Source organism: Zeus faber, assembly GCF_960531495.2.
Source record: "Zeus faber genome assembly, chromosome: 22".
Lineage (NCBI taxonomy): Eukaryota > Metazoa > Chordata > Actinopteri > Zeiformes > Zeidae > Zeus > Zeus faber.
In genome coordinates, this window is record NC_137209.1 from 8,869,267 (window position 1) to 8,896,077 (window position 26,811).

At 46.0% G+C, this 26,811-nt stretch overlaps 3 protein-coding genes across 4 annotated transcripts in view; 2 read left to right on the forward strand and 1 right to left on the reverse strand.

The window, feature by feature from the left end:
- Nucleotides 1-11,355, reverse strand: part of LOC307247268 (zeta-sarcoglycan-like) — a gene marked incomplete at both ends in the record, with an annotated part of 30,393 nt that extends 19,038 nt beyond the window's left edge. The window contains 2 exons of the mRNA XM_080023380.1: nt 741-920; nt 11,317-11,355. Of these exons, the coding sequence (XP_079879506.1) occupies nt 741-920; nt 11,317-11,355 (219 nt within the window). The remainder of the gene's footprint in view (nt 1-740; nt 921-11,316) is intronic.
- Nucleotides 11,356-13,156: 1,801 nt separating this feature from the next.
- LOC307247271 (dynactin subunit 6-like) lies at nt 13,157-15,122 on the forward strand. The gene is made up of 7 exons (XM_080023383.1): nt 13,157-13,203; nt 13,350-13,414; nt 13,878-13,983; nt 14,064-14,143; nt 14,248-14,295; nt 14,442-14,584; nt 14,755-15,122. The coding sequence occupies exons 1-7, from the start codon at nt 13,169-13,171 to the stop codon at nt 14,851-14,853; spliced, it is 576 nt and encodes a 191-aa protein (XP_079879509.1). The 5' UTR covers nt 13,157-13,168; the 3' UTR covers nt 14,854-15,122.
- A 7,785-nt stretch (nt 15,123-22,907) lies between these two features.
- The window catches only part of LOC307247272 (RNA-binding protein with multiple splicing-like), a 36,601-nt gene continuing 32,697 nt past the window's right edge, over nt 22,908-26,811 (forward strand). For both annotated transcript variants that reach the window (XR_013844735.1, XM_080023384.1), the window contains exon 1: nt 22,908-23,224. Coding sequence is in view for 1 of the 2 variants with exons in the window: in XM_080023384.1 (XP_079879510.1) it covers nt 23,177-23,224 (48 nt within the window). In the remaining variant the exon portion in view is untranslated. The remainder of the gene's footprint in view (nt 23,225-26,811) is intronic.

Genomic DNA, 26,811 nt, shown 5'->3' on the forward strand with positions numbered 1-26,811 from the left:
GTTACGTTGACCTCACAGAAGTTCATTTCAGCAAGTCAAAATAACGTGTTGATTTTGCATTATTTTTTCTCGGTCAATACAAAAGTCCGAGTCGGGTTTTGCTTTGAAATCTGGGGCCCATTACAAGTAACAGACAAGCATCAATATGTCTAAATAAAGCACAAATCCTTATTTCTTTAACAAGGTCCCACAACGTCTACGATAAACAGGGTTCCTACCAGGTCACTGACGTGCTTGAAGTGCTTTAATTTCGTCCTGAGAAATTTAGGTTGTGTAATACCTTGAAAATAGCCCCCTTTGTGCTTGAAAAGTCCTTGGGAAAAAAAAAAGCGATCATTGAAAACCTGGGATATTCCCCCTGGTTTTGCTATTCAAATCGTAATGTCATAAAAGTTAGTGGTGCCAGGGAAACGTAAATTTAATTCAGCATGGTTGGAAATAGACACTTGTAAGAGTAGATGACAATGATATTAATAATAGACGACAATGACTCTAAGATTATATGATATTTAAATTCATAAAGATCACATTGGCAATTGAATATATTCATTTTGCGCGAAGAACTTGAAAATCAAAAAAATTGTGATTTGAAAAAGAATTTCACTTTGTAATACCAGAATGGACCCTGGAGAGATTTCACAGGGAGCACAGCGTATCATGCGCTTCATAGGATCGATATGTCTAAATAAAGCATCCCCACACATCCCAGCGTCCCACAGGAGGCCATACGCTATACGCACCACGGATAAATTCATGACCTTTATGATCCAGATGGTGAGCGCCAGGTTGACGATCATGGTGACCAGGAGCAGCAGCAGCAGGAAGTAGAGGCAGCGCTTCCTCCAGCCGTACAGACCCACCGGGTGGACCCGCTGGAGGTGCAGCGCCTGCGGGCCCAGGGTGTACTTGTCCTGGGTGATCTGGGAGAGACACCGAGAGGGATAAAAGATGGGAAAAGAGGTTGGCGTGGGCCTCTTCACATGATAGATAGGTAGGTAGCCAGACGGACGGACGGACAGATAGACAGACAGACGGGGTAGGTAGGTAGGTAGGTAGGTAGATAGACAGATAGATAGACAGATAGACAGACAGACAGACAGACAGACAGACAGACAGACAGACAGACAGACAGATAGATAGATAGATAGATAGATAGTTTAATACTTTATTCATTCCCGAAGGGAAATTGCAATGTCCCAGAAGCTCACATCAGAAAACAATGAAAAAATGTAAATACCTGGGGGGAAAGCCTCACAGATAACTGTGCAAAATATAATAGCACAGGATAATAGAAAATAAACCAGCAATTTACAAATTGTAGGCAATATAAGCCTCAAGAATTGCTCCATAAAATATAAAATATGGCAGGATAATGGAAAATAAACCCGAACGTTTAAAGCAGTATAAACCTGAAAAATGTGCTGTTACATAATAAAATAAGGAACTGGCAGGACAGCGGTTAACAAACCTGAACATTTAATATTAAGCAGTAATAGTCCCAATATATAAAAATCTTTTTTTCCCTGGCCAAGAAAAGCAGTACACAAAATAAAACATAGACAGTAAAACATTAAGTATCAACACCATAAAGAAGATTAGCGACATGGGCATTCATATTGAAATGGGTCACACATTCTGTGTCTAAAAAGTTGAAAATGAATAAAATACTCAAGTTCGAACTCTGAAACAAGGTCTTCCTGTAACCCATTCCCAGATGTTGGAGCATTGTAACTGAAAGCTGCCTCTCCCAACTCTCAGTTCTAACGCTTCCAAACCTTCGGAACTCATTTTAGATGTATTCGCCGGGTTTTTAAAGGTTATTCAAAAAGCGAAAAAGCCAGAAAAAAAATAAAAACCACATTAAAACTCACGCTAGGAAAACGAAGCCAGCGAAGGCAACGACGGCAGAAAGGGGAAAAAGCCCCGGCGCTTCTCCCCCCGCCGCCTCGGCTCGGGAAGGATCAGCGACGACGCTGATCCTCTTTCTCCGGCGTGGGAAAATGCAAAAGCCTTCTACGATCGACGAACTTCGAGGCGATCGCAACTTTCTTCCCCCCACCCGGCTGAGCCGAGAGCCCCGTCGCGTTCGCTGCGGCGAAAAAGGACGGGAGGGTCCGGTCGATGGCGACGGCATGAGCTCGGCGAGCGGGGGTTTTGTGCGGTGCCGTGTCTCCGGTTTCAAACAAGCGGCCGTCCAGATTAGAGGAGAGGCCCTCTCGCCGACAGCAAATCGAAGCGGGGGGCATAATTGGAGGCGCTCCGCATAAAGGGCAGGATTCTGTACAGTCCAGCGGGGGCTGTCAGCCTTCCTAAGCTCCCCGGATCATTTCCGAGTCCTTCGGACGGGGAAACGTCTCGAATCACCTGTCCCCAGGGGTAGATCTAAAATGCCTTATTTTTGTTTCTCCGGACGCACTCCTTACCCATCAGTGTGCTGTTGTTTTTTTTCCCCCCACTCCCTAAAAGTTGTCTTTGTACGGAACGGAACTAGAGACGGGGAGAGACTGAATGCTCTGTAAAAAAAAAAAAAAAATGCTCAGAAAATGCCACCAAATGGAGTGGGCGAAGCTATTTCCGTGCATGTTTGCAAACACAATAAACGATCCAGTGCTCATGAGAGATTTTCCCCCGAGCTCAGGAAGAGGTGTTTGCAGCGACTGCGAAAGGAACAAAGCCACACGTGCTCACGACGCACGAGTCCAGCCGTGGGGGAAATAACCCGGAGAATAGGGTATTCAGGCGGACATCTCCGAGTTTCTGTGGGGAGTGTTAAATAACCGGGGGGAACCGAGTGACGCCACACACCGAGCGCGAGCTCCACCGAGATCTGGGTGTCTTAGAAAAATGGCCTCACGACGTGAAACTTCAGAGACAAACGGTGGCCCCGGGGGGCTTTGACGGGATTCGAGGGATAGGGACATAAACCCGTTTTTTAGAGAGCCGGGCTGTCTTTGGGGAGGCGGGAACAGACTTTTACCGTCCTCCCGAGTCGGAAGAAAAGACTCCCGATTCCTGGGGACTTGACCTCTGCTGACGTCAAGAAAGAGGAAACGAAAAACATCAGCAAAGAGGGATCACACTGGGAAACACGGTCCGAAATCCCAACTCCATTTATATATATACGCTTACTGGCCATCAGCCTCCCCAAAACGATCTCATCTCCAAGGCGGAAACTTTTTGTTTTTTTTTCCATTTCAATCTAGCGGTAGCAGCAGGCCATTTTCCTTTCCTTCCGTTGTGATCAGAATCGCACTCCTATCAGCTCCACATGGACGGGAGGCAGAGCCATCCATCAAGCTCCACACGGAGCGGACGAGGTGATTTGGGTGAAGCCGTATCACATCGGAGATCCCATTTAAACAAAAATGTATCTCTCCTGCGCACACACAGGGAAATATGGGTCAGGGTGCCAATCCATTGTTCATTGGGCCATCACTGACCTCTTAGCTAAACTGACTGAAAGGAAGAGGCAAAAGTAAAGTCAGCCAAAACCAGCTCTGTCAGACATTTGGCCAGGAGCTAAATCTATTAAATATGTAACTATTATAGAATTATTTTTTTTAGTATTAGTCACTTCTAAAAACAAGTGACTACATTCCGTCAATTTTATGGATTCCATGGAAAAGTGTCACAGCTTGGTTTTGAATGCGAATGGATGTATTAAGATTTGAAATGCATGGCTTTAAATTTCATCCTGCCTAGCATGAAATAAAAGCGGTTTTGCTGGTTTTGCTTTTTCTCTGAATGGTCTATTAAGTTCAAGGTTGGGTGAGAACAGGGATATAGGGTCATACTCTCAGTATGAATAACATTTCATAGATACAATTGAACTGGACATAAATATCAGCCTTTGCGGCCTTGCTGAAAATTTGAATGTACCCATCAGCCAGTGCGGTAAACATGTCCATGGTAACAGCGAGCTCCACCAATCAGACACGTCGCTGTAACACTTAGGATTATAGGTAGTGTTTGTACTTCTCAATGACATTGCGAATACAACATTACGTTTTTCTTAAAACAAGGTTGATATCATACGGACTTGTGGCATCTACATGAGAAAAAAACTAACCATGCTCCGGGACACGATTCAATGGATTAATTTTCATGACTATGTGCACGAAAAAAGCGTGAGACTGGGTTGCGTGGGAAAATACACCCGGCAAAATAAAATATATCAGGTTGATGGACAAGCCTCTCCAAAGTCCGATTTTAGAGCCGTCACATGGGTTTGTTTATTCCAACCTTGATGGGAGGACATCTTCCCCGCCGTTCCCCCACATAATAAATTTGGTGTGTCAGAGAAATAATGAAAGTACCACTCAGTACTATTGCGGGAGAGGAGGGCGGCCCTGAGGGCTGCCAGTGATGCTTCGTTATGCTCCACTCCCACTGAGAGCACCCCCCACGCCCCGACTGCACGCCGGCTCTGATCCCAGATCAGCTCGGATCATGTCTGTCGGGTGTGATCTTCCGGGCGAGTGGCGGCAGGCGCTGCTTTTCAGCCGCTCGTGACCGCGGGTTTGACGGGCTGCGACGTACTGTCACAGGCTGCGAAGCTCCCAGCGTCGCTCTGTTCATCCACTGAGGAATTCATATTCTGCCCTTTCACACCTGCTGCTGCATGGCTAATGAAATACCAGCCCAGGACCACGCAGCTCACCCTGTCAAGGCCAGATATCCTGTGGTTCCTTAAAGGTTTTCTCATTTAAAGTAAATGCATTCTTCTTGTTCTTGTTCTTGTTCTTGTTCTTGTTCTTGTTCTTGTTCTTCTTCTTCTTATTATTATTATAATAATAAAGATAATAATAATAATAATATTAAAAAATATAATAACAACAACAATAATAATAATACTAATAATAATAATAATAATAATGATGATGATAACAATAGTAATAATAGAATATTAAGGGAAAAAATATTTCGAAATGATGTTTATTTATTTATTTATTATTTCCATTAACCCCTAAAATGAATACTGAAGGAATTTTAACCATGCATGCCTAACGTGTGTCAGGATCCATATTCATACGGCGGGTGGAATTATCAGCCTCTCGACTCATTGATCCCAAAAGTTTTTCAGTGAGTGACAGAGGTGCCCGATTTAGAAAAAACAATATGGCGGCCAGGGATTCTGCTCTTCTGGAGTCGAGATGAAGCCCTCACATTACAAACCACCCCAGAAAATGAATAGAACAAAATCTCGCCATGCATACTGCCATTGGAAAGAAGAAAAAGCTATGTTGAGTTTTAAATCTGTATTATTGAGTCATTTTGAAATACATTTTGGCCCAGCAGTTCAATGTTTAAAGTGGTAATCCGTGAGACCAGTAGTTGTTAAACGTTTTTTTAGCAGTGTAGCCCCATTTGAGAAACACTGGATTACATTACAAATCCCAGAATTCCATTCAAACCTGCAATTTCTTGCCAATATCCAGGTTGTCCTTCTTTCTTTTCTCAAAATGATGCCTTCCTCTGATTAGCTAATCTGTTTTTGTTTTTTTTCTCTGTCACTTTTCACTATGGCTGCCTTTCACTCCTTGCCCGTGCCTGATCTGTGCATTCTTGCCAGGAAAGGCGGACCCCGCCACCAACACTGGATGCGGAACTCAAATGCAGGGAATGGCTTTTTTTGCCAGCTGAAAGAAGAAAAAAAAAGGAAATCTAACATTTTTTTTTTCAATATAATCTCGCGGTCTTTAATGAAAGTCGTCTGAATGGAGCGCGGCACCCGCCACCACAGCAAAAGTAATCATAGTCTACAACCATTCAGCATCCAAAAATATCTCTGAAATAATAAGCTTGTTACCGCCACACGGACCAATCTGCTCCTCTCGGAGAGCAATTCACCCCGGAGTGACGGCTCGGGTCGCGGCTGACAGCGGCGGACACTCGCCTCACAAAACGGATGTTTTGACTGGAGAGCGGATACAGCATGACCTACATCCCCGGCCTAGAAATGTCAGCGATGCCAAATTTGGGACGAGCACCGTTGAGGGGCAAGAGCCCTTCCAAAGGACTGGCACGAGATTCAAGAGGTAATTTGTCACATACATATACATACAGTTGTACATATATGCAGCGAAATGTCAGTACACCAGTTGATTATGCACAATAAGCTTTAAAAATACTAAAAATACTAAGCGCGAGTCAATGCGGGGGAAGTCCTCACGACGGATAACTTGCATTTTGGTCCCGGTGTCGTCCGAGCGTGTTTACATCCTCCAACGAGGTGCGTGTCAGAGAGTTGGGAGTCAAAGTGGGCGGGGAGTTCTGTAGCGAGCAAATTGAGTCCCCGCGACGCTGCGGGTAAGTGAATACCGCGTGACTCCAAGTAAAAGAATAAAAAATTTAAATAAATAAAAAGTTCAAGCATCCGTCCGTGCCACAACAATCTATTTTCACCGCACTGTTGCCGGGGGAGACTTCAGCACTTCCAATTTCTATGGCAACCCGCTCGTCCGCCGCGTCGCCGGTGGATACTCTGAATTCGTTTTTGCAGAGTTTTTTTGAATGTGCCTACATTACCGCGCCGCTGTCACTCCTCCTGAAGCTGGCGTGACTCAATATTTTCAAAAATTGATAAAATGAAGCCGCCGTCGTATCATCAAGCGAATCTATCGAGAATCGCTCGACTTGGGCGAATTGGTTGCGTGTGGTCAATCCCGCATTTATTTCAAATCAATCCGGAATTTCCCCAACGTGGGATTTTGAATTTTTAAGGGTCAGGGTTAGGGTTACGGTAGAAAAAGGACGCCATTGGCGGTGGAGCCATCCAGCCATGAATGATCTTTCATTTTCCCATGTCGGAAAGTATGTCACACACTACTTGGGAATAAAACCAATAAAACAATTTCACCAGAGCTTTACTACCTCGAGGTGCTGTAACTCGCCATTCAACGCACAGGATCTCTCAGCGCCCCGAGGGCATTGACTGTAAAAGCGTCGACATCCTTCCCGTTCCACCCGGCAGACACGTCCCGGAGATGAAATAGGTAAAAAAAAAAAAGTGTAGTTCCTTTTTCTTTTTTCTTTTTTTATCAGCGACGTGTAGTTGTGACTTTTTTTTTTTTTTTTTTTTTTTTTTTATCAGCGGCAAAGGCTGACCCCTCACCCGAATGAGTTATATCAGATAAGGGAGGTGTGTCATCGGATAAAAAAAAAAAAAAGGGTTTAAAAGGCGGCGGAGGTTTTTTACCGTTTCGCCCGCCGAGTCGAGCTACCTACTAAGCACCGAAAGACCTCTATTCTCAAGGCACATTCCCCGCTTAAGCTCCGGAGAAGCCCAAGAAATGGAAGGGACCTCCGTCTTTACAGCTGGCGGCGGAAGCGGGGGGGGGGGGGGGCGGAAAGTCCTTGAGAATTTGAGAGAGAAACGCGTTTATCGCTCCCCGTTTTTCTTGTGTGTGTGTGTGTGTGCGGAGCTTTGACAACATACGTTAGAGCTGAGGCGAGCAGTTGCCCCGGCGTCCCCCTCCCCTCCGCCAATTACGGCGGATATTCCGCGCGCGGCGTTTGATCGAGGGGGGCGACGCGGCCCGGCGACGGCCCCTAATGAAGGAAAACGAGACGTTATTAGCGGCTGATGAAGTTAATCAGCGGAATTGGCTGACGCTCCCTCGTTCTTTGGCGGCGGCGGCGGCGGCGGCGGAGAGCCCCCCCGCCGGGCCTCCTCCGCCTCCGTGGTGGAACAACATTTCAGGTGCTTTAATGAGCACTCCCCACCCCTATCCCCCCCCCCCCCCCCCCTGCCTGAAAGCACCACGAGCCTCCCTTCCAGCTGTCACACCGAGAGGCGGCGGTGAGAACGACAGACGGACACAATCGGGCCGCCAGGATGACATATTTACACACCTATTTGTCGGGAATCCTAGCTTTAAATGTCTTTTGTGAAAGCTATAAAAAAAAATAATTATAATAATAATGCACGAAAAACTGCAACCGGGCAAGGGAGGCAAATAATAATTGACTGAAGCTGAGATTTTTTGGGATATTCTCCGCATATTTTCACTAATCGGATCAGAATCTGAAAGCGTGGATGATATTTAGCCGAGGTTATTTGACAGCGCTCCACTTAACTGTGGTCCCTTTACACCTTAATCTAGTGTTTCCCAACCTATTTTTCATCCAAGGTACTCCTTTTTTTTTTTTTTTTTTTTTTTACTCGAGCTGGAGCCCGAGAGCACTCAGAGCGGGGCACATGCCCCAAGAAGCGATCTGTGTTCTGCGAACCCTAACCCTAACCCGACGCAGCAGTAGGAAATGGAGTAAATTAAATACAGCTACAATAAAAACACATTGTTTTTATTTGCTTTGTGTGCGAGCGGAGCCCCGCACCAGAACAGCGTCGTAGCTCCGATCAGTTTCAGTCGGTATTTGAGGCGGGCATTTGTTTGTTTGTGTAGACCACGCCCCCGGCATTTATTGGAGGCCTGTTTTTTATTTGACTGCCGGTTTATATTTGAGGAAATGCGGTAATCACTTCACAAACACGCCCAGTACAACCGTGCTTATTATTCATATGACTTACGAGCAGTCATAAGAAACTCATAATAACAACGAACAGACACCGAGCTGCTATCCTGGCTTAGTACAGCCGTGCAATTTTGATCTTGCAACACAAGCTCATTATAATTTCGACTGAATTTGAAACATTTTCCACCTGGCAAGTTCTTACGGGGGGTTGAAAGACGCTGCCGTGACCTTCACAGACCTACTGCACACATCGATCTTAATCAGATAAAGTGAGTGAGGTAAAATGATCAAATCGGTAATAAACCCAGAAACAGTTGACGTCGCACTGTCCGTGGACTTGCAAATAATTTGGATTAAAATTTTTGGACGGCGAAAAAAAAAAGTAAAAACCGAACTTTTTGACCCTTTTCTTAGGAAAGTCTCCGCCAAAATGTGCAAAGAATGCACACGCCACCTCCCCTGCTCCCGACCGGATTTAATATTTCGACTGACGAACGGGGGTCATAACGTCAACGGGGGCCGGTTGAAAGGAATCAAATGAGTGGAAACACGCGCAAACACCGTATTCAAAACATCGCCTCAATCTGGTTATTCAGCGACCGTTTTCCACGGTCCCCCGGGGGTCTCCGAAGGGAGCAGGCGTTCGATTCATCGGCGTTGACCGACTTGAAAAAAAGGGCGAAATCCAATTTGGGCGGCGCCGTCGGACGATGTTGATTTGAACTTTTCCCGCATTGGTGGCTGCCCTTTCTTTTTCGAAACGGATTGGAAGTGAACTCGGCCCCCGAAAGAGACGAGGTAAACCCTGAGCACGGGACCGCCGCGGATGAAAGAGCAGCGATAGGGGCGCTCCGCTGAAGGACTGCGGTGGGGGTTTTTTTTGGTTCATTTTTCTGATCAATGCGCCGAGCCGGCGGCGCGAACATCACCGACGCCGGCCGTTCTGAGAGGTTTTTCCCAAGAAAATGTTTATTTGCCTCCCCGCCCACCGCGCAGATGGCGTATTGATGTTTTGTCTTCTTGTTCGGGAGAGAGCCTCCGGAAGACAAAAAACAGTTTCCGCTCGCAAGTCTACGACAAAGGAACCTCGTGACGTCCTGAGGATTTTGATGAAAAAAACAAATAATAAATTTAAAAAAATGGAAAAACCTTGAAAACCCGTTCGCCGAGACTCAAACAGAGCTCATAACGTCAAGTTGGTCTCGTGCCCGAACCGCTTAGAACAGTCTGACCTCCAACTGGTGGTCCGAGGACCCCTTAAGGTCCCAACTCATGTCCACGCTGATTTTAAATTTTAAAAACAAATTTTTTCTTTTTTTTTTTTTAATTCAGAGTATTCTTTTTAACGACCCGTATCAACATTTGGCAACTGTGGCTTCCATTCCCAGAGCCTGTGAACGTCGAGCAGCTCTTTTTGAAAAAGTTTGATCGTCGCCGTTGGAGAGCCAAACAGATCCCTGGCGCGGGCGCCAAACTCGCCGCGTCGGCGCCGTCGACCAGTAATTGCAAGCGACAAAAGCCTGTGATCTTCATGCATTCAAAAATAAACAAAAATAAAGAATCACGATTCAAAGGGAGAGCGTTGGAATTCTTGCACGTCTACGCCCGAGGAAACTGCGTCGTGACACGGTAGAGCTACAACCGAGAGCGAGCCACCCAATTAGGCCACACCAAGCCCACAACTGCCAATGGCCCAACGGTGTTTGTGCAAACTTCTCAGCAGGAGTCGTGGTTCTCAACGCGTGGTCCCCAGCCCCCGTCTCTAGGGGTCCTTCAGAGGGTTTCAGGGGGTCTCCGGTACAAAATCATGAATAAAACATTAAACTTTCACCATTAATGATTTACAAGATGCCAGCACCGAGAACGTGCCGGCATGACTGTTCGGGTCCCAGTTTTCGCTGTTATCTCCCAAGCTATAGTATGGACGGGGGTGAAGGTTTCGGCTGAATCATATCTAACGCGATGCATCATCTCCGATCGGGGTCCCAGAGATAAAAAAAAACCCCATCCAATGGGGTCCGCGGGCCTGATGCGTATCGAATTGAGGGTCTTTGATGTGAAACAGGTTGAGGCTCACTGATCTAGAGGTTACCGCGTGACCAGAATGCTGATGAGAATGATGCGGGCGGAATATTCATATGCAACCTTATTGCTTTGTAATCCTAAATCTGTGACGAGGCTCAGGGGGAGGCATCAGGTGAAGTGATGAATGCGGAAAAAGAAAAAAACCAAAAAAACTCTGTATGGCAGCCACTGATTCCAATGTCAGCAAAGGGAGAACAGAGAGTTTTCTTCCTATCTGATGGCTGAAGCACTGCCTCTAAATATTATTCCTGCAACAAATTGGTTGTTTCACCTGTCGCGGAGAGGAAAAGGAACACATATAAGAATCATAAATCATGAGATAAGATAAGATGAGACGTTATTACTCAACTCAAAAAATGCCACCAAATCTATATATATATATATACATTACATTAAAAAGAAAAAATCGAATTTGAGTATCACAGGACGGCGTTGTATATTGCAATGGGAATACTCAAAGATCAATAAAGATCAATAGTGTTTTAGACAGGAGCCGTTTATCAAAACAAATAATTCATAATAACAACAGTTATAATAATAAAGAATATATAATAATAATAATAATAATAATAATAATAATAATAATAATAATAATTATTATTATTATTATTATTATTATTATTATTATTATTATTATTATTATTATTATTATTATTATTATTATTATTATTATATTATCTTATCTTACAAATACAATGAATAGGCATTCCATAAAATGTATGACAGTGGGGAAGGCTTTTCTTTCAGTTGTCTTACCTTCAGGGTGTCTATATCAAGAGTTGACGACTGTTCCATGTTCCCTCTGTCTTCTTGACATATCATTTACGTATTTCCAAAAAGTTTCAAGCCGAACACAGCAAATGGACTAGTAAGTACCCTCTGTCCCATTTCCATTTAAAAAAAAAAGTCTATCCACAGAATATGAAGGAAAATCAGGGTTTCAGACGTGTATCTTTGAGATAACGCGCGTCTTTAAAAATACAAATATATATAAAATTGTAATAAGCACAGCAGCGGTCCCAGATCCTCTTGGCAAAGTTTCCCACAGTTTTCGGAACAGTTTCACCTCCGAATTTAAGAAAATAGGCAAAACATGATAAAAGATCCACTAAATTTGATTAAAATTAATAACAATTAAAAAAAAAATAATAATAATCAAATCTTGGAGCGCATCTTCACCCCATCACACACTCCGTGGACGCACTTTCACCGCTGCACTCCTGCGACTGCGATAACGTGCAGGCTAGGATAGGTCCATTCAAATGAAAGAAACACGACAGTTGCCTCGGATCATCCGCGAATTATTGTCTTATTGTGGTTGTGATCCCCCGTCGAACGCAGAGCCGGTCACCCAGAATGAAGTCTGCTGCCGGGCTTTGGAGTCAGTGGCGCGGAAACAAGCGCCATCGGGGTATATTGGTAGGCAGCGACGCCCCCTGCAGGACGCGCGCCTTAACTACAATGAAACGGAGCGCTCCAATTTGAAGCGATTTCTATGATCGTGTATTTATGAATTTGTTTACCTTTTTATTCTTTTTGTTACTGTTCATACTAATGAATCTGATTCGTTATTGACTTGATGGAATTAGAATGAAGAAAAACCACGGTAATATACAGTACGATGTCAAGTGTTGCGACTTGTGATCAGATAAGATAAGAGAGTATGTAACCACCTCATTTTCTTCCAATATTCTTTTTTTGGTTATAATTGCTGAAAATGGTGATGAAATAGATTTAAACCGTTTGCCCCACAACAATAACCTGAATTACAGGGCAACATTTCTTGGGTGTGTCTATGTGTATACAGTATATATATATATATATATATATATACACACAAGAAATGTTGCCCTGTAATTCAGGTTATTGCTGTGTGGCAAACCATTTAAATGTATATTTACATGTATATACTGTATGTTTATATATATATGTATATGTATATATGTATTTATGTATGTGTATATATATACATATGTATATATACATTTAAATGGTTTGCCCCACGGCAATAACCTGAACCTATTTGGGTATATACTGTATGTGTGTATATATATATATATATATATATATATATATATATATATATATATATATACTTATATTTATATGTATATGTATGTGTGTATATATGTATATGTATGTTTGTATATGTATATATATGTATGTATGTATATGTAAATGCATGTATGTGCATATATATATATATATATATATAGGGCATCTACATAATACATCTAGGGCAGTGGGTGATATTTTAAATACTTTATATTGACAAACCCCATATATATATATTAATTCACGAAGGGTGTGATTACCATTTTAAAATAATGTAATCTATTTGAATCAGGTAATGTATTCCTATTATAAACATATATTAAAAGATACATTATGCAAATAACACATCATAATGTATTTCTGCGTTATTGTGTCTTTTCAAATTCACCCATTTCTATTGCAATACCGCAGATCCCCACGGGAGGGCGGCAGACTTTCGCGAAGGTCCTTCTTCATCCAGGCACGAGCAATCAATCCCGCCCGTCCGTCCCACGATCGAGCCCCCTCCGCGCAGGCGTGGCAGTCAATCGCCCGTCAGTCGATCGTGCTCAGGATGGCGGACGCTAACAAGCAGAGCGCGCAGAAAAGGTAAAAAAAAAACAACCCACGTTGATCCCGCAGGCGGTGGAAGAACCACGAGCTCATGGGTGTTTTTCGTGTTGTTCTGTCGTGGATCTGGCGGACGCTGTCGTGGTCCTAATCCGAACGGTGTGTGTCTTGTGATTCCCTGACAGTGGCAGGATCGCCGCTGGAGCTGTCGTGTGTGTTGAAAGCGAAATAAGAGGAGACGTGTCGATCGGTGGGATTGAGCTTGTTTATTTTATTGGACTCTGTGCTCCAGCCCTGTTTGTGTCGCAACAGTACACCAATAAATCGTTTATTATTTAAATGATATTATTTCGATGTGTTCTCGTCATCAAATATGATCAATTATTGTTAGTATCAACTATTTTGATCGTCATTATTATTATTATTATCATCGATATAATTATGACTGTTGTTTATACTAATTTTTATCAAATATTATTATCAATATTAATATACATGTATTAGTTATATTTATTTTGATCAATTATTTTTATCAATTTCATTATAAATGTATTATTTATATTTATTTTGATCAATTTTCATCAATTATTGATATCGATCAAAGTATAAACATAATTCTGTTTGTTTTGTTTTGCGCAGCTCACTGATCATCATCATCATCAGTTACCATTTGACTGTGCCATATAAAACAAAAAAAACTTGAATCTCAACAGGCGCAAGAACGGTGGTGCACCCCAAAGCACGGATCATAGCCGAGTCCGGCCCCATTATCATCGGGGAAGGCAACCTGATTGAGGAGCAGGCACTCATCATAAACAGGTATCTGCATCATAATACCACTGTCATTTAAATTACACAAACGTCAAGTTACTATTGGAGCCTTGTGCTTTTATCTGCAGTTACCCGGAAAATATCGTGCCCAACAAACAGCCCAAAACCATGATCATTGGAAGCAACAATGTCTTTGAAGTGGGATGTGGTATCCTTTGAAATACTTGTTGAACACTTATATCATGTGACAGACATTTCAGCATCAGATGTTGTTACACCGCAGCACGCTAAGTCTTTAACTCTTATTCCAAGTCTCCCAGGCGCTAAAAATCGGAGACCATAACGTGATCGAGTCTAAAGGTGAGGTATTCAGCGGACACGCCGTTAATTCCTTGAGAAGATCCCGGTGCAGGTTTTGAATGTTCTCCCCGTTCTGATCGTCGTGGACGTGTCTCGTTGATCGATTGGTTCCAAACAATGACATGCTTGAACCTGAAATCCCACAGCCGACCTTGGGAAAAACGTGATCCTGACCAGTGGGTGTATAATCGGGGCGTGTTGCCAGGTGAACACGCGCGAGGTCATACCGGAGAACACGGTTGTCTACGGGACGGGTTGCAAGAGGCGTGTGCAGAATGAGAAACCACAGGTCTGTCGCCATGTAGTGCACATAGACTAGACCTGATCTTTAGGTTGTCTTGGCTTACATTCACATTACAGTGCACTGACAACAAATTCATGAGTGGTTATAATTAATGATGACAATGACAATTACAATTACGTTGGGCTTTTATTTGATCCATTTCCTCCATTTTATAGTCCCAGACGTTGCAACTGGACTTCCTCATGAAGATTCTGCCAAATTACCACCACTTGAAGAAGACCGTGAAGGGCGGCTCGACACCTGCCAGAAACTGACGCCACGCGGTGACAATCTCAAACACGCAGGGGAAGCGCTGATGTGGGTCTGTCACTGTTCACAGTCATCTCACTTTGTCCTCCACATTTCCTGATCCTTCAGGGTCTCCTCGCTGCTTCCGGTCGGCCTCTCTAGTTAATAGTAATGATAAATCCACGACACCCCTCTCTCCCCGCTACGTCTCACACTTCTTCCGACATATGAGGAAGGACCTTTGTTTTATATTCATGTCATTTATGTGTTCACAAATGTTGTAAGACTTTGGTTTTTAATAAAGTCAATGTCTGTAGTTTAAAAAAAAACAACAAAAAACGTGTTGGGTTTTTTTTGTGTCGATTTCTTTATATTGTGTCTTTACATGCTCTGTCCGCGGGGCGGCGCTGTTGAGCAACTGTTGGTTTTTTTTCCGCGGTCCCTTTGTTTGGCGAGGTGATCGTGGATGTCCGACTCCAACCTTCTTTTATCAAGTTCTTCTTTTGTCATGATTAGGGTTATGATTATTATTGTTAGCATTGTTGTCATCATTACTCCTGGTAGCCATTTACGATCATTTACTGATCAGGCCGTGACACGTGAATGGGATTTTCACTTTTATTCAATGGGTGACTCTTATCTCCTCTTCTAATCTGAGCTCCTCTAACCCCGAACGAGTTTGTGTTCCCAATGCGGTCAGGAAAAAACAACGTAGTGTAGTGTAGTGTGGTGTAGTGTGGTGTAGTATAGTGTGGTGTGGTGTAGTGTGGTGCAGTCTTCTTGCAGAAAAGCAGGGTCTGTAAAATGGGAGTGGCACCACCCCCCCCCCCGCCCCCCAGTGCCAAAGATTACAATCTCTCGACGCGGTGGGTTGCCAGCCCTGGTGCCCTCCTGTCCGGGTTGCCAAATTGGTGCTGCCGGCGCAGTGGGAATTTCACTTAGCCGCGGATTATTGCAGCGGAGACGGGTGCGGTTTCTGCTTTTTTTATATTTATTATTTATTTAATTTTTTTTGTAAGCACATCCAGGCACGGGCTGAATTAAAAACGCCGAAAAAAACCCCCAAAACAAACAAATACAATAATCTTTACAAATACAGATTCGTTTCTGCGTCTTTTCGCTGGATGGCGTCGAGGGGAACAGGAAGCACCGCGCCTGGTAGCGCCGTCATCTTTTTTTTTGTCGTTGTTGTTGTTGTTAGTTTGTTTGTTTGGGTTTTTTGTTTTTTTTTTTACAGTCGTTTCTATTAAAGCCCGGGTTACGACGGCGCGCTGCGACATTAGGACACGGCTCCGGTTGGGTTCTCGGGCGGGGCGGCGGCCCGTGGACGGCGCGGTGACTCCCCCCGGAGGAGGTCCGCAGCTGGCGTCGCGCTCTGCCAACACTCATCTGAATGAGTCCGGCGCGGAGTCCAGATCGGGCTAATTATTTCGCTGCCAGAGTGTGCAGCAGGGGCCCCCCGCGTCCAGGCCCCTAACCATTCTCACTTCGGTTTTTTTCTTTATTATTATTATTATTATTATTATTATTATTATTATTATTATTTCGGGGGGTGTTGCCGGAGCCTTCAGTTTCACTTTGAAATGACAAGGAAGGACAGACGCGGGGACGTGAGGGGTGACAAGGACCTCGCGGGGGGCGGGGTGTGTGTGTGTGTGTGGTTTTTTTTTATGCACGTACGCATTTAATTTCTTTATTTCTTGAACGTTTTTCTTTTCTTGTTTGTTGCTCTCGCGAGCCCACGGGAAGTTCAAATGCTGTTCTGTGTTTGGATGGGGGGGGTTATTAATACCTCCTTTACCGCTCGCTGTTCCCTAAATAGAAGTTACGCGGCTGCCGCGTTGAAAGCAGGTGACGTTTGTACATCAGGGCGTGGTGGGGACAATGACGGCCGCGCCTTTTCGCCTGCGTGTGCTTACAAAAAAAGTCTCGTCTTTTTTTTGTTTTTGTTTTTGTTTTTGTTTTGTTTTGTTTTCTTTCGTTTTTTACGGAGGAACCGAAACAAATATTTCCGCCCCGAGTGCCGAGCGCAGCGCATTCGCGAAATCCTCACATATGAGCCCGAGTGGAAACGATCGGTTCTTCGACGGCTTATTATCCTCGCACCCTGGAAGGGAAACAGAGCGGGCGTTGACGACGTGTTTTGTTTTTTGGGTTTTTTTTGTTTTTTTTTTTCACATCCGTTCCGCTGTAAGTCGCAGCAGCAGATGTGGATCAAGTCGTTGTCGTGCTCCGAACAGGCCACCGGTTGCTTTGAGGAGATAAAGACGTTCTGACAGCTGACCTTTGTCTCCCGGTCCACAGCACCTTTGGAAAGTGAAGTTTGACCTATAGGGCGCAGTGGCTTCCGTTGCATTTCAACAGGAATAATTAATTTCACCGCAACCGGTACCAAAAAAAATATCGCACAGGATGCCCTTTTTAATTTTTGGTTTTTTTTTTATCCTCCTCCATACCACAACTTAAAGGAAATAGAAATTAGCAACTAACAGACAAATAAAAATAGAGCAAGGTCGGTACCATGAGGAATTACCTACTTAATAATTTCAGTTCTTTGCGTGGAATCTCGCACTAGAATCATACTTTATTTTATATATTTTTTGGAATATTAAAAAAAAAAAAAAAGTCTTTCCCACATCTTCCCAGAATCTTCCCAGCCTTTAGTCGGACACGACACGATATGAGGCTGTGATTATCAACATGTCCATTTCCTCCGCCGATCTGTGAGTGCTCTCCCAGCGCTTCAGAGCCAGTGACCGCATAGATCGGCGTAGATATCCCAAACTATTATCGCAAAAAAAAAAAATTCCGTCTCTACGACGCCCATTCACTTACCCTTCAAACGACGCAGACGAAACGCAGGATGTCTTGTCCCCGTCCCTGCCTTAAAAACAAACAACAACAAAAACCCGTGTCTCAATCTTACCGTGTCTCAATTTATTTTCTCCCACGATCACACATTAAGAGCCCTGAAATGCTCGTCCTTGAAAACGGGAACATCAGGAGGGAACAGTGGCCTTGTGATATCGCCCAATTGTTCTTGGTCATTACAAGATCATGCAGAGCATTTATTGGACCGGGTAAGATAGATAGCCATCTATCAGACCACCGGAGGCCCTAACATTTTTAACAGTCCGCAACAGACGTTGTCGAATGTCGGAAATAGGGTGAAAGATGCTTCTTCCGATTTCTTCTTCAGATTTTTTTAAATATATTTTTTTGTTCTCGTGCGCCATACGCGCACGGCTAACGCGTCTACGCACGCCAGACCTCGAATGCGAGCGCCGGGTTGTCGGGTTCGACGCGCGCTGTCGGGTTTTTGGAGGCTGTCGACCTCGACGCGTTCAGATAATTCAGACGTCGGCCTCTTCGGAAAACCCCGTTCGTTGTTCGCGGCATCGACTCACCTTGGCTACCGCATTTGTAGTTGTGATTTAGTTACTTAAGTTAAACACCTTTTTCATGTGTTTCCACTATGGTTTCCCACCCCCTGGCTGTTCCTCTGATGTTACGTATCTGATCGCTGGTAAAAAAAAAAAAAAAAATCCATGTGTGCCATTGCCAGAGTCCCAAACCTCAATTCTCCGCTTGACATTATCTGTGTTTACTGCCAGTGACATAATAATGCTATGCACGGTGTATTTGCGGATATTTAATCAATACGCTTTGAATTGAAATTCCGTAAAAAACAATCTTACTGCGGCGGAAAAAGGTGCAACTTGATGCCGCGCTTCCCTTTGTGCGGAAGGATTGGGTTTCGCCTCCGCGACCGGACTTTTGTTGTCCGCGCTGCACAACAAAGGTCTCCCTTCGCCTACTTCAGGACCACTTAACGGCGCCTCGCAGATATTTCGGGCCCGCTAAAAAGCATTCCGAGGGTTTTGTCAACGCAGGTGACTGTAGTCTGGCCGGACGCGCTTGGTGCGGTCTGTTTTCTTTCCCTGCACTCAACCTTTTATCCGACCGCTGAGCCATGAGAAGCTCATACAAGCGTCCCAAAATGACAGACTTGTTCCTCTTCCCTATCTTTGTGCATTTTGGGGATGGGAGAGCGTGAGACGGAAAGAAAACGCAACGCGGGGAAGGGAGGGTTGCGGCCGAGCTCTTCTCTCCGCTTGGCGCACATTTCGCTCTCAGCGCACGCCGGCACCGCCGTGACCCCTCCCTCGCCCTTGAGGAGGAATCCACGTTCTACCTCGCTACTCAGCAATGCAACAGACTTAATCACTGCGGGCCCGCGCTCCTTTCTTCTTCTGAGCCGCCGCGCCGTCCAACAGCGGGAACATGCTAAGGAGCGAGATGAAAAGTGGAGAGCGAAGCAAAAGCCATGCTAATTTCCCCCCTCGAACCCCCTCCGATGCAGCCGTATTGGTTATCTCGGCGGTGTCTTCGAAGGTGAACGAATTCCGCGCTGTGTACGGCGGATCTTAAACAAGATGGAGAGGCTGGGGGGGGGGGCGGGATTGAAAGTAAATGATACGTTGAAAAACGAAAAGTAACCGGTCTTCGCAAGGTGACCCAACCCATCCGCACGCCTCCGGTGGCCAATTAGAGTGGGTCAATCTGACCGCAGATTGCTCATTAGCGATCCGAGAAGGGGATCAAAGTGCGCCGCGGGAGAAGCTTTGCCTATCACCGAGTCAGAGGAATGGAATGGAATGGTCTGGCTCCAGGCCCGGTGAGAGACACTTTTCCTTCCCGTCGTTTCCAAACACCGAAGCGGACCCCCATTGCCATTGCCCGCGACCGCCACCTCATCCAAACGAGACGGTCCTTTGTGTGGTTTGGCCGGGGCCCGGCGGGGGTTATCGTCGGATTCGGCGATAAAGCCGTCCTCGACGAGCGCGCCTAACGGCAAAGACCAGGCAGGGGTCCGCTCCAAGCCCGCCCTCCGTCGGTGTTGTCCGGCGGCAGGTTGAGGACGGCAAGTAGTTACTTCGGGGGGCGCTCCCCTCCCCCCGGGTGAGAACCCTGCCGATCGATATATCGGCGTTGTGTCACGGCGGACTAATGTTTCGGTGCTCACGTCAAGCTGGTGCTTTAGCCGCGACTCGCTGGTCGGGAAGAGCAAACTGACTAATCTGATTTGGATCCGCCTTCAGAGATACGGCAATAGGAGTGACGCCTGTGTACGCGTGGACGATGGGGTTAGTTTTATGGCTGAATGTACGCGGGTTTTATTGGTGCATCCGCGCTGGCCGCCGCTCCGCGAGCTGATCCCGCTGTTTCGCCGCATGTTTCCTGTCTGGGAATCTTTGCAGATAACGTTAAAAGCGAACAAGTCCCTAGCTTGTGTGTGTTTTAGGACTGGCCCATGTCAAAGCTGGCTGCTGATGTGTTCCACTTTGACCAGACCCTCGTCTTCCCTAAGAGCGTCTGTGTGTGTGTGTGTGTGTGTGTGTGTGTGTGTGTGTGTGTGTGTGTGTGTGTGCGCGCGTGTTGGTGTGTGATTGTGTGTCTCAGTGCGTAAGTGTGTGTGTGTGTATGTGTGTGTGTGTGTTTTGGGGCGGGGGGCGGCGAGGGGTTCTGAAAGCATCAGACCACACAGCTCAGCCCTGAGACCTGTCAAACACAGCTGGGACATCTCTCCCTCTGCCCTCCCCCCTCTCCTCTCCTCTCCTCTGTTCCCTTCCCTCCTCCCTCCCCCCTCTTCCCCACCTCCCCCCGGAGCCCAGCAAGGCGCTTTGATAAAGGGACTGTTGAGAATCAAGGGGGAGCATTTCCATTTTTATCTGCTGGCTTGAAGACTCCAATACCCCCAAACAAAACATTTCTCGTTTCTCATCAGCATAAAAAAGAACACTACGCCATGTCCCTTCTTCGCGTTGTTTACTTCAGACGCGCCGCAATTGGAATGGACAAGATTGGAGGGGGCAACGGCCACTCCGTTGTGACTATTTTTTCCTTCTCATTTCTTTTGCTTTTTTGCTTTTGAGGCGCAAGTTCAGCAGAACTGCCACGCTCCGTTTGCGGCGCCCGCTGTCAGGAAAGGCGGGTTTCTGTCCGCCGCAATAAACGTCGCACAACATATAGTCGAAGTCTCCGACGCGCCGGGCCGCTGTCAGTTTCGGAGCGTTTCATGGCGCACAACAAAGCGGAGACGGCACTCAAAATAAATGTTTGGAAACGGCAGAGCCTCAAAGGCTGCTTTGTCACCTGACAGATTTCTTCGAGACTGCTTTGCACTTCTAGGCTACGGCCCAGAATAAATGTGTGGCGGTAAATTTAGTGTTTCGAAACCTCCAAAGAGTCATCGGCGGCAGTCGTGTTAATGCAGGGGTGGCCTCCGTGGCTGGAGGTCGTCTGACGTACGACTCCGCTCCCTGTCCGTACATGGCATTTCGATTTGTGCGACTCGTTCTTCACATTTTGACTTGACGTGATGACAGGTCCTCTATCTGCCAGAGTCCCTGTAAATCTGCACGAAAACACAACGGGGGCGAGAGCGACGTCCCGGAAGAACTATTTGGCTGCAGCGCAAACAAGTGCTCATCGCGACTTGGAACGATGAGACTGGGAGCCGTGAGAAATTTACGGCACAATTTGGTTAATTATCATCCAGGCCCAATGGTCTGTTTAACTCTGCGGGTAGCTATTTATGCTGAGTGTGATGTAGTAGGACGTTAAAAGCACCAGGGAGGAGAGCAATAAAGCATTTCATAAACTCCTGAGTGCGTGACCAGCGGGTTAAAAACATTGGAGGCAAAAGGTTAGGAATGCAACAGGTTAAGCTGTGAAACTATTCAATTATTCAAACAATACTTTGATACAGACAAAGGCTCAATACAGTGAGCACGGACATATAGTAACAATAAAAATAATTGTAACAACTTTATTTATATAGCATTTCACATCAAAACAGGTGTTACAAAGTGCTTCCCAGATTAAGAACATTAAGAATACACCACAATAGTGAGACCAATAACACAAACTGCATCGAAGATAGTAAATGCACATGGATAAACAAATAAGAATAGTGACAATAAGAAAAGACAATAAAGGGATGTTCTATTCCAGTTTTCAACCTTTTCCGTATCAATTTGATACAAATTTCCCATTGATTTGAAATTGATTTAAATTTCAGATTGTGTCTCTGAGAAGATGTTTTTTGTTAGATACTGTTTGGCCAGAACTTCCACACCTGTCTTTACTATAGTTGGGGTGAAAACTGTGAAACTGTAATCAGGAAAGTCATTATCGTGCATGCTTTAATGTTGTTAACGTCTTCAAAATTAAATAACGGTGAATGTTAGGCTATTAGTAGTTTTGCTGGGGACCCCCCTGGAACCTCTTGAAGGGCCCCGTGGGGGGGGGGGGGGGGGCCGGACCCCGGACCCCACGTTGAGAACCACAGTTCTAATCATAGGTTAGCCCCACGCAGAGGTCATCTCAAGGGACGATCAATTTCCAGTACAGGTCTTTATAGGTGGTTAGGGTTACTCACAAAAATAATGTTTAGCCAGAATAGTATTTTGATTATCAAATGTTTTTTGTGTGTATTTTTTTTTGTTTGTTTTGTTTCTTAAATTCTTTAGACAACTTTATCCAACGTTTTAATTTGCTCACTAATTTCACTTTCTCTGCTTATTTTCTTTTGGAACATTGCTGCAACCGCAATCACCTGGTTGTAATTGGTTTAACTAGGGTAACTTTTTTTTCTTGGTCTAAATTGCCACACCTATTATTATTATTATTATTATTATTATTATTATTATTATTATTATTATTTATTTTTCTGGAGACCACCAGGGGGTCCGCGCACCTCGGGTTGAGCATCCCCGCTCTATTCATAATGTCACAGAATAATAATTTTGTCATAAATTATTTACAGGAGGGCGTTTGAAGGTGTTGTTCAGTCGGGCTCCACGCAGCCCGCACCCACCTCCAGGGAAGGTGGGCGCGGGCGCGGGTGCGGGCGGATCCCCACCCTCTCATCCCACGCCCCGTCCCTCCCATCCGGATCTGGGGGAGAAGCGGCGGTGCGGCGCAGGAGTCCCTCACTCGTCTCCTCAGGACGGCAGCGGAATAACACGCCACTCCACCCACCCCCCCACCCACGCCACCCACCCACCAAATGAGGAATACATAACCCGAGTGTCTCCCAGGTGTTCCCAGCGTCTCCGCCGCGTTTTCCTCCCCCCTTTGACCGTTGATGTCGCCCGAGCCAGCGGAGGAGCTCCAGTGAAGACAGGGGACCGCGGACGCGCACCGAACCGAGCCACAAGACGCTCCGCTCCGGCGCTTTGAAAAGTGACACCCCCCCCCCCAAAAAAAAAAAACAACAACAACAACAACAAAAAACAACAACAACAACAGTCCCGGCTCCCGCCACGAACCGCATCAACAAAGATGGAGAAGGAGAACGAGCAGAACGAGTTCACCAGCCACGAAGAGGAGGTATGAAGTTGGACGCTCCCCTTCGTTATCTTTCGGAGTTGTGCGGCGGGCTAGCCGACGTATCTCGATAGAAATCGCGACGTGTGGTTGTTGTTGTTGTTGTTGTTGTTGTTGTTGTTGTTGTTTGTGTTTGTTGTTGTTTTTTTGCCCCGTTACCGTAATATCGCGATGTTGTGAATTCGCCCTTTTAAATGCTGCGTTCGAGGAAAGTAACGACGTGGGGCGAACTTCGAAAACTGTTGTGCTCAGCGCCTCCACCTGCTTGGTCATACCATCCCAAAATCACTCTTGATTTGTTTGTTGTGTGTAAATGTCTGGTTCGTGTTTGTGATATTCAAGCGTATTATGTGATTGAATATATTGGCAATATTTATTTGTACCACGTGACTCACATTCGGACAATAGATTTATTTATTATTATTATTTTTTTACATAAATGCACCTGAACACCCCTGACATTTATTATGTCCCTCCCCCCTCCCGAAAAAAATTGAACGCTTTTAGTTGAGGTAATCTAATTTCCCACTTGACGCTGGACAAAAGCCCAGCGCTCTCCTCCATAAATATTAGTCCGGTTGCACAACCTGGATCCAATTTCCCAATATCTATCTTTCGGTAAATATGTTATGTAGGGGCGTCCTGTACAGGGGGTGGTTTGCTCTGGCGCTGAAGTGCATCTATTCAAATGACCTGACTTGTTATTGCAGCACTGGTCTGCACTGCAAAGTGATGAAGTCATGAAGGTGTACCGGATCATATCGCTCATTTCTCATGGACTTTATTAGATCACGCCCCGGTGCACTATTAGTCACTTTGAAACCCAATCGCCAAAAGCTCCGGCCTCGCGTAAGTCCATATTTGGTCCTCTGCCGTGGTTTTCTACGGGTACAGGCCCCTTGGCAAAACACGGGTGACGTTATATTTATTTATTTACTTATTTCGGTGAAGAGAGACCTTTTCTAAAATTTCCGTTTTAGCGGTGGTGTAAACACTTGAAATGGGAATATAGGCGAGATTGGCAATCGTAATGCGCAGATGTCCTTTTATGGTTGTAGGTGGCAATTAGACAACACACACACACACACACACACACACCCCGCCACCTTACATATATACAATCGCCAGTTAATGCACGGACAGCCCTTCATCATTGGGTCGAGTGTGCTTCTTAAGAGTGCCGTTTGTTAAAGTAATATGCAAAACAGCTTATCTCCCTCGCAGAAGTTTTACCCATTCTGCGGCACAAAAGAGCAGGCGTCCGCCGGGGATCCCGCGGTCGCGTGAAGCTAAGAAATGGAGAGAGAGAGAGAGAGAGAGAGAGAGAGAGAGAGAGAGAGAGAGAGAGAGAGAGAGAGAGAGAGAGAGAGAGAGAGAGAGAGAGAGAGAGAGAGAGAGAGAGAGAGAGAGAGAGAGAGAGAGAGAGAGAGAGAGAGAGAGAGAGAGAGAGAGAGAGAGAGAAGGGCTTGAAACCCTGTTTGGTGGCCAGAGGATTTTAAAGGTTGTGGGATTGTTTGGAAGTCGCCCAGACTGGCAGGGGCTGAAGAATATAAATGTTAGGTTAGACGGCACCGCTTTATCTTTTGTGAAACGGTGTACACACACACACACACACACACACACACACACACACACACACACGCGCGCGCATGGTTCCACACATGAGCTCACAAACAATGCAGGCAAAAAGGAGGCAGCCACACGTGCACTAATCCACTTGACAAAGTGGCAGCTTTTGTTTAAAGATCATGTCAAGAATTTGCAATTAATTCCAAAGTGTAGATCTCATTAGACCGGAATAAAGGCGCGTACATGTTTCCCATGGTTCATTCCCACGCATATACATTCAGACAATTTAACCAAAATATCAATTTGTCCCGTGCCGACGTCTTCCCTTTTCAACCTCTTTGTGCAGATGTTGCCTAGCAGTTTTACACAGTGCCCATTTCAATGCTTTGCAAACATACCTATTGACCCCTTTGTCAATGAAATGATCTATACAATGTGACATAAGCCACAGTTATAAAAAAAAAAAAAAAAAAAAAAAAAAGGCTTTAAGTCCAACGACCCTTCAGCAACAGTAAAAAAAAAAAAAAAGTACCATAAGCTAGTCAAAGTTTAACGAACCTCCTGGCATGACTCTCACATGCTAGACAATAGCGTTAGTTATCGTGTGTGTGTGTGTGTGTGTGTGTGTGTGACCCAATGGATGACTGATTTGCGGCCGCCGGAGCTCGCCTCGCCGCAAACCCTCCCTGCGCACCTCGGCTCCACCCCCGTGTTTATCTTCCGCGGGTCACCAAACATGGCCTGGTCGCAGAGAAAGGTATGCAGGTTTCCTGACTCGCGGCCCAACCCCCCCCCCCCCCCCCCCCCCCCCCCCCCCCCAAGCGGCGTCTAATCTGGCGAGTTGGGCTTGATAAAGTCCTACTATCAGGTGCTCTGGACGGTTTCACAGGCCGCGGAACTCGGTGGGCCGGGGTCGGCGGGCCGGGGCGCCCGGAGCGCGGTGCTCTGCGTGGCGTGGCGTGACGCGACGCGACGCGCCACACCTCGGATAACGAATGTCACATAAGATAAGTTTCCGACGCCGCGGGTTTCCAGACCGTGTATGGACACGGCGGCGTGCTGCGAGGGGGTATTTTGGGAGGCTTTAAATACGTCATTTGAGTGGTTCTGAAGAGGAACGCCGTCCACAGGCGCGATATTTCAAGTCGTCGACTCGGTCGCTCGCGGAGTGCGCTCTATACATGCAGGGGGTGTGGTGACATTCTCGTTGTTGGGCGGTATATGAACTTAGTGCCTCGATGGAGGAATTAAACCCCCGGACATTGACATCACTTATCGTAACCTTTAGTCAACCTTTTTTTTTTTTTTTCCACTGGTTATGTCAATTATGTGAACAGTAGGGAGAGGTTCGGGGAAGATGCCGTCGATACAGCGCGCCCCATCAACCGCGAGCGGGATTAGATTATACAGATCAAGCAGCCCACGACCCGCTGGGGGCCGCTGATGTCTTGACCTTCACCCTCCACGCTGTCAATTTTTCAACAAGTCCACCAAGTCCGATTTCGACTCAGTTCAGCGCCCACCAAGAAGAACATGTGAGGTTTCCACTCGTAAATAATATACAGTGTAAAGATACAGAGCTCTGTGCTGTGCTCTCGCGGAGCGTTACTTGGCCGCTCCACAATAGGACACATATTGGCACCGCCACGTCCGGAGGACTTTCACAGCACGGAGCCGGGTTTGATTCCAGATTGTAACAGACATGTAAACACGTAAGAAGATCTTCGCAAATGCCCCGGACGGCGAGCAACGGACGAGCCGGGGGAGGGGGGGAGGGGGCGGAGTTCAGCAAGATGCGGCGCGGTCTCCCCCCGGGGAGTAATTGGACTGTGCTTGGCCGGGGTCGGGGTATCTGCTCGGCCCTCTTCAAATATCAGCGGGTCAGGTGGCCGGCGTGACCTTTTCCAGGAGGCCGAGCGGGGCGCGGGCGGGAGCCACGCTGCTGGAGAACCGAGGCCGGGTGGAGGGAGGGAGGGAGGGAGGCCGCGCCGGGCTCTCTCTCTCTTTCTCGCTCGCTCTCC